This window comes from Lactuca sativa, chromosome 9 (assembly GCF_002870075.4).
Source record: "Lactuca sativa cultivar Salinas chromosome 9, Lsat_Salinas_v11, whole genome shotgun sequence".
Lineage (NCBI taxonomy): Eukaryota > Viridiplantae > Streptophyta > Magnoliopsida > Asterales > Asteraceae > Lactuca > Lactuca sativa.
This window is the reverse complement of record NC_056631.2, coordinates 45,205,343-45,209,210: the sequence shown is the minus strand read 5'-3', so window position 1 is coordinate 45,209,210 and position 3,868 is coordinate 45,205,343. Positions and strand designations below refer to the sequence as shown.

At 28.8% G+C, this 3,868-nt stretch overlaps 1 protein-coding gene across 2 annotated transcripts; it reads left to right on the top strand.

The window, feature by feature from the left end:
* Window positions 1–220: 220 nt before the first annotated feature.
* On the top strand, window positions 221–2,178 carry LOC111921522 (probable WRKY transcription factor 70). Of its 2 annotated transcripts, none has more exons than XM_042898302.2 (3): window positions 221–691; window positions 1,286–1,390; window positions 1,523–2,178. In XM_042898302.2, exons 1-3 carry the CDS (start codon window positions 342–344, stop codon window positions 1,884–1,886), a joined length of 819 nt encoding a protein of 272 aa, XP_042754236.1. In that variant the 5' UTR covers window positions 221–341; the 3' UTR covers window positions 1,887–2,178. The 2 variants fall into 2 exon arrangements, with proteins under 2 accessions (XP_042754236.1, XP_023772873.1); XM_023917105.3 differs by having other exon boundaries at window positions 255–691; window positions 1,511–2,178.
* The last annotated feature ends 1,690 nt before the right edge of the window (window positions 2,179–3,868 follow it).

The following is a 3,868-nucleotide window of genomic DNA, read 5'->3' as shown; positions in this document are numbered from 1 at the left end:
TTTATTGTTGCCATTTCCGCATCGTCAATTTCGATGCATTCTCAAAGACCTTTTGAAAGCCATGGAGTACGTCAGTGGACACGGTTTTGGATTCGTCACATTCTTTCTCCCACCTTCACCTTATCGCGTCCTTAATATATTACTGATTTCTGTTTGGATTGTAGTGCGTGGCAGTGAGATGGAATTGCTAAAACAAATTTGTTAAACTTCCTGTCAATTGCCTTTTTCATCTTATATTCATTTTAAATCATATTTTTCTATTTTTCCAGTTTATAAATTTCTGGAGTTGTGGTATGTGGTTTTACTTCATCTAACTATTTCTCAAAACCCGAGAATATAGTATGGATCAGACTGCAACCTGGCCGGAGAGTTTGCCAAGCGACAGGATAAAAGCTTTTCACGAGCTGATCCAAGGCAAGGAGTTGACCAATAATCTGCGGGAGATGCTTCAGTGGCCGAGAAAGATCGAGTGTAATCCCACATATGAAGATGGCCTTGTGATGCAAATCATAGCGATGTTTAAGAATACACTCTTAATCTTGGGCTCTTGCACTTCGAACCAGCATCTTGAGATTCCGACAAGTGATATGTGTTTATCATATAGTTCGGATGGGCAGAAATCCGAAAATTCAGGCAAAAATGAGGGAAATATCATCCCGGCAAAACGTAAAAAGGGATGCCACAAAAGAAGGTATGTCTAATAATATCATCATATTGTAATAGTTTTAATTAATTACCCTAAATCTATAATACGTCCAGTTACTAGATATGACTTTTAAGATTATTTTTATTTGTTATCCCTATATATTTAGAAAAATCTTTGGAAATTGATACCATAACTTTAAGGTCATTAATTATGCATCCAATTTCTATTTGGAATGAGCTTATATATATATACACTAGGTGTGAGGCCCGTATATTACATGAGTTTATTTAAAAAAAATTAAACATTAAAATGTAAATAAAAAATATTTTTAATATACAACTTTAAAATAAGAAAGAAAGAAATATATTTATTGTCATTTAATATCATATATATTATATTTAATATTTTACATATAATAATAGGAAGAATTTCATATATGCCAAAAATTGAAACAAACCAAAAATTGACAAGTGCATAATATTTATTTTAAAAATACCACAAAATGACAAGTGTCAAAACTAATGAGAGATTGACGTGTGACAAAAAACAAACTCCATTTATTAAGGAGGATATACCTATATATGTACGCCTGTATTTGTAGTCAAGCTACTAATTTCCAGTTTATTTGGACACATGTAGAAAAAATTCATGGACGTCATCACAAGTGACCTCTACTTTGGTTGATGATGGGCATGCATGGAGAAAATATGGTCAAAAGCATATTAACAATACAAACCATCAAAGGTATATTTTTTTGGAAACATGAAAGTATGTCTCTGTTGACCTATTCATTTGGAGAAAATGTGTATAATAAAATATTTTCTTTTTGCTAATTTTGGTTGTATATATTTGTTGATATGCTAGGAGTTATTATAGGTGTACCTATAAGTTTGACCAAGGATGCCTCGCAGCAAAACAAGTCCAAAAGATCCAAGACAAGCCACCAAAATATAAAACAACCTACATGAGAAACCATACTTGTCAGAATCTACAAAGAGCTCCTGAAATCATTTTGGATTCTTTAAATTCTAAAGATACATCAATCCTTTTTAACTTTGAAACAAAGGGGCTCATAGCGAGGACACGAGTTGGCACCTTTTTCCCCTCTATAAAGCATGAACAAAAGGAGAGTTACCCTTCTCATGGGAATTTGAGGAATGAGGAATATTCGTTTGCCAATGACCTACATTGTGCTCTAAACGCATGTGTTTCAAATAATCCGTTCGAACCAAATATCTAAGACTAAAACGTTATAAGCATTCGATCACCGGGACATAATATCTTCAAGGGGGCATTCAGGTTCGGATGATCATCGGGATATGATATCCTCATGGACGCATATATCAATCTATTACTAGTAACCATGGTTATTAGATGACCATATATATGCTTGAAATGAATGTTTTCAATGATTTTCCTTCTTAATAATTTTTGTTGCATCATTGTTAAAATTTTAAAATATGATAAACATATGTGACGGAAAATGAAAACTTCGTTTACAAAGTCATTAATTAAATTATACCCATTTTACATATTAAGGTCTAGAATTATATCCAGATTTAAGACACAGTTGTGTCTTATATTAGAATTTAGAAGATTTAGAGTCAAAGACGGCCAACTATATCAGTAAAGATAATATATGATTAAAAAAAGTAATATTAAATGTTTATAATTTTATAATTCTTATAAGGTATAAGGTATGTTATTCAAATCAATATAATAAAGATAAATTATCTATTTTAAACCATATTCATTTGAAACTATTACATTTTCATCTAATGTTAATTAACTACCTTATTAATTGAAATATCCTCCTTAATAAATGAAAGTTTTTTTTGCCACATGTCAATCTCTTATGAGTTGTGACACTTGTCATTTTGTGGTATTTTTGAATAAATATTTTTTCCATTTGTCATTTTCTCATTTTTTTTTATCTTTCTTAATTAACACATCATATTTAAACCTTAATTAATAATTGCCTTAATTGAAAATAACCAATAAATTACAATATTACAACTCATATAATATTTAATATATTTCCTTTTAAATTCAAATTTTAAATTTGAAATTTAAATATATATTTTTTTAAACCTTCATATTTAATTTTTTTTGTTTTATCCAACCCGTATAACATACGGGTCTCACAACTAGTTTTGTTTATATAAAAAGATTATTTCATTTTTGGTTACCCACAATGAAAGAAAGAGTTTCAATGATAAAATATGTTGGAAAGAACTAAGAATATAATAATCATGCTTTTGAAAACCTAAAAGGTACTTGAATGATTTTCTAGGTTTCAATTTCATTTACATATTTTTTTTTCTACTTTCTTTAGATTTTAGAAATATTTATGGTTGTATATTTGAAGAAAAAAAAAACGAAAAAGAAAAAGGTAACTATTTAAATTTATTTCTTACAATTAGTTGAAGATGTATTCTTTTAGTTTGCAAATTCCTATAATTTTTCATTATTCGGTTACATTATCGGATGTGTAACTAATATAATTATAAAGTATAATTATAGTATTGATAAATATTTTACTCAAATATATATGATTAGAAAATTTTAATAATATGATGATTTGTTCAATTTCAATGTAAAAAACACAAAAAAAAAATGAAAATAAATCTTTGTCTTTATAAATCCTCTAAAAGAGGCAATCTTATTGAATATACTTCAAATCATATCAAATACTTAGGTCATATTCATTTTAAATTTCCACAACCCTTCAACTTTCAACCAATTAATAACAATCATTTAAGAGTTTTTAACTTATATCTTATAATTACTTAACTAAATGATTTTGCATATTTATAAAATTAATGTCATTATATATATATATATATATATATATATATATATATATATATATATATATATATATATATATATAAGTTGTGAAGAATAGTAACAGTAAATATGTATCCTATTTGTCTCTTTTGGCCCCTATACTCGCATTCGTTAGTGTTGGCAGAATTGATCTATAAGTTTAGATATTTTCATTTTCTACCCTGATCTGTTCCTATGGGTTGAATTTTACCCGACCACAGTTACTATTTATAGGTTACCACATCAGTTACGATGTCGGTAGTGGACCTTACGACGTGTCCTCCACCCACGATGGACCGACTTAAACTTCCAATACCATTGCTCTAGCTACCCATCTCCTTCCTTTTACCGTTTCAACCCAATCTTCTTCTCTCCACCGCCTTTTCACCTAAT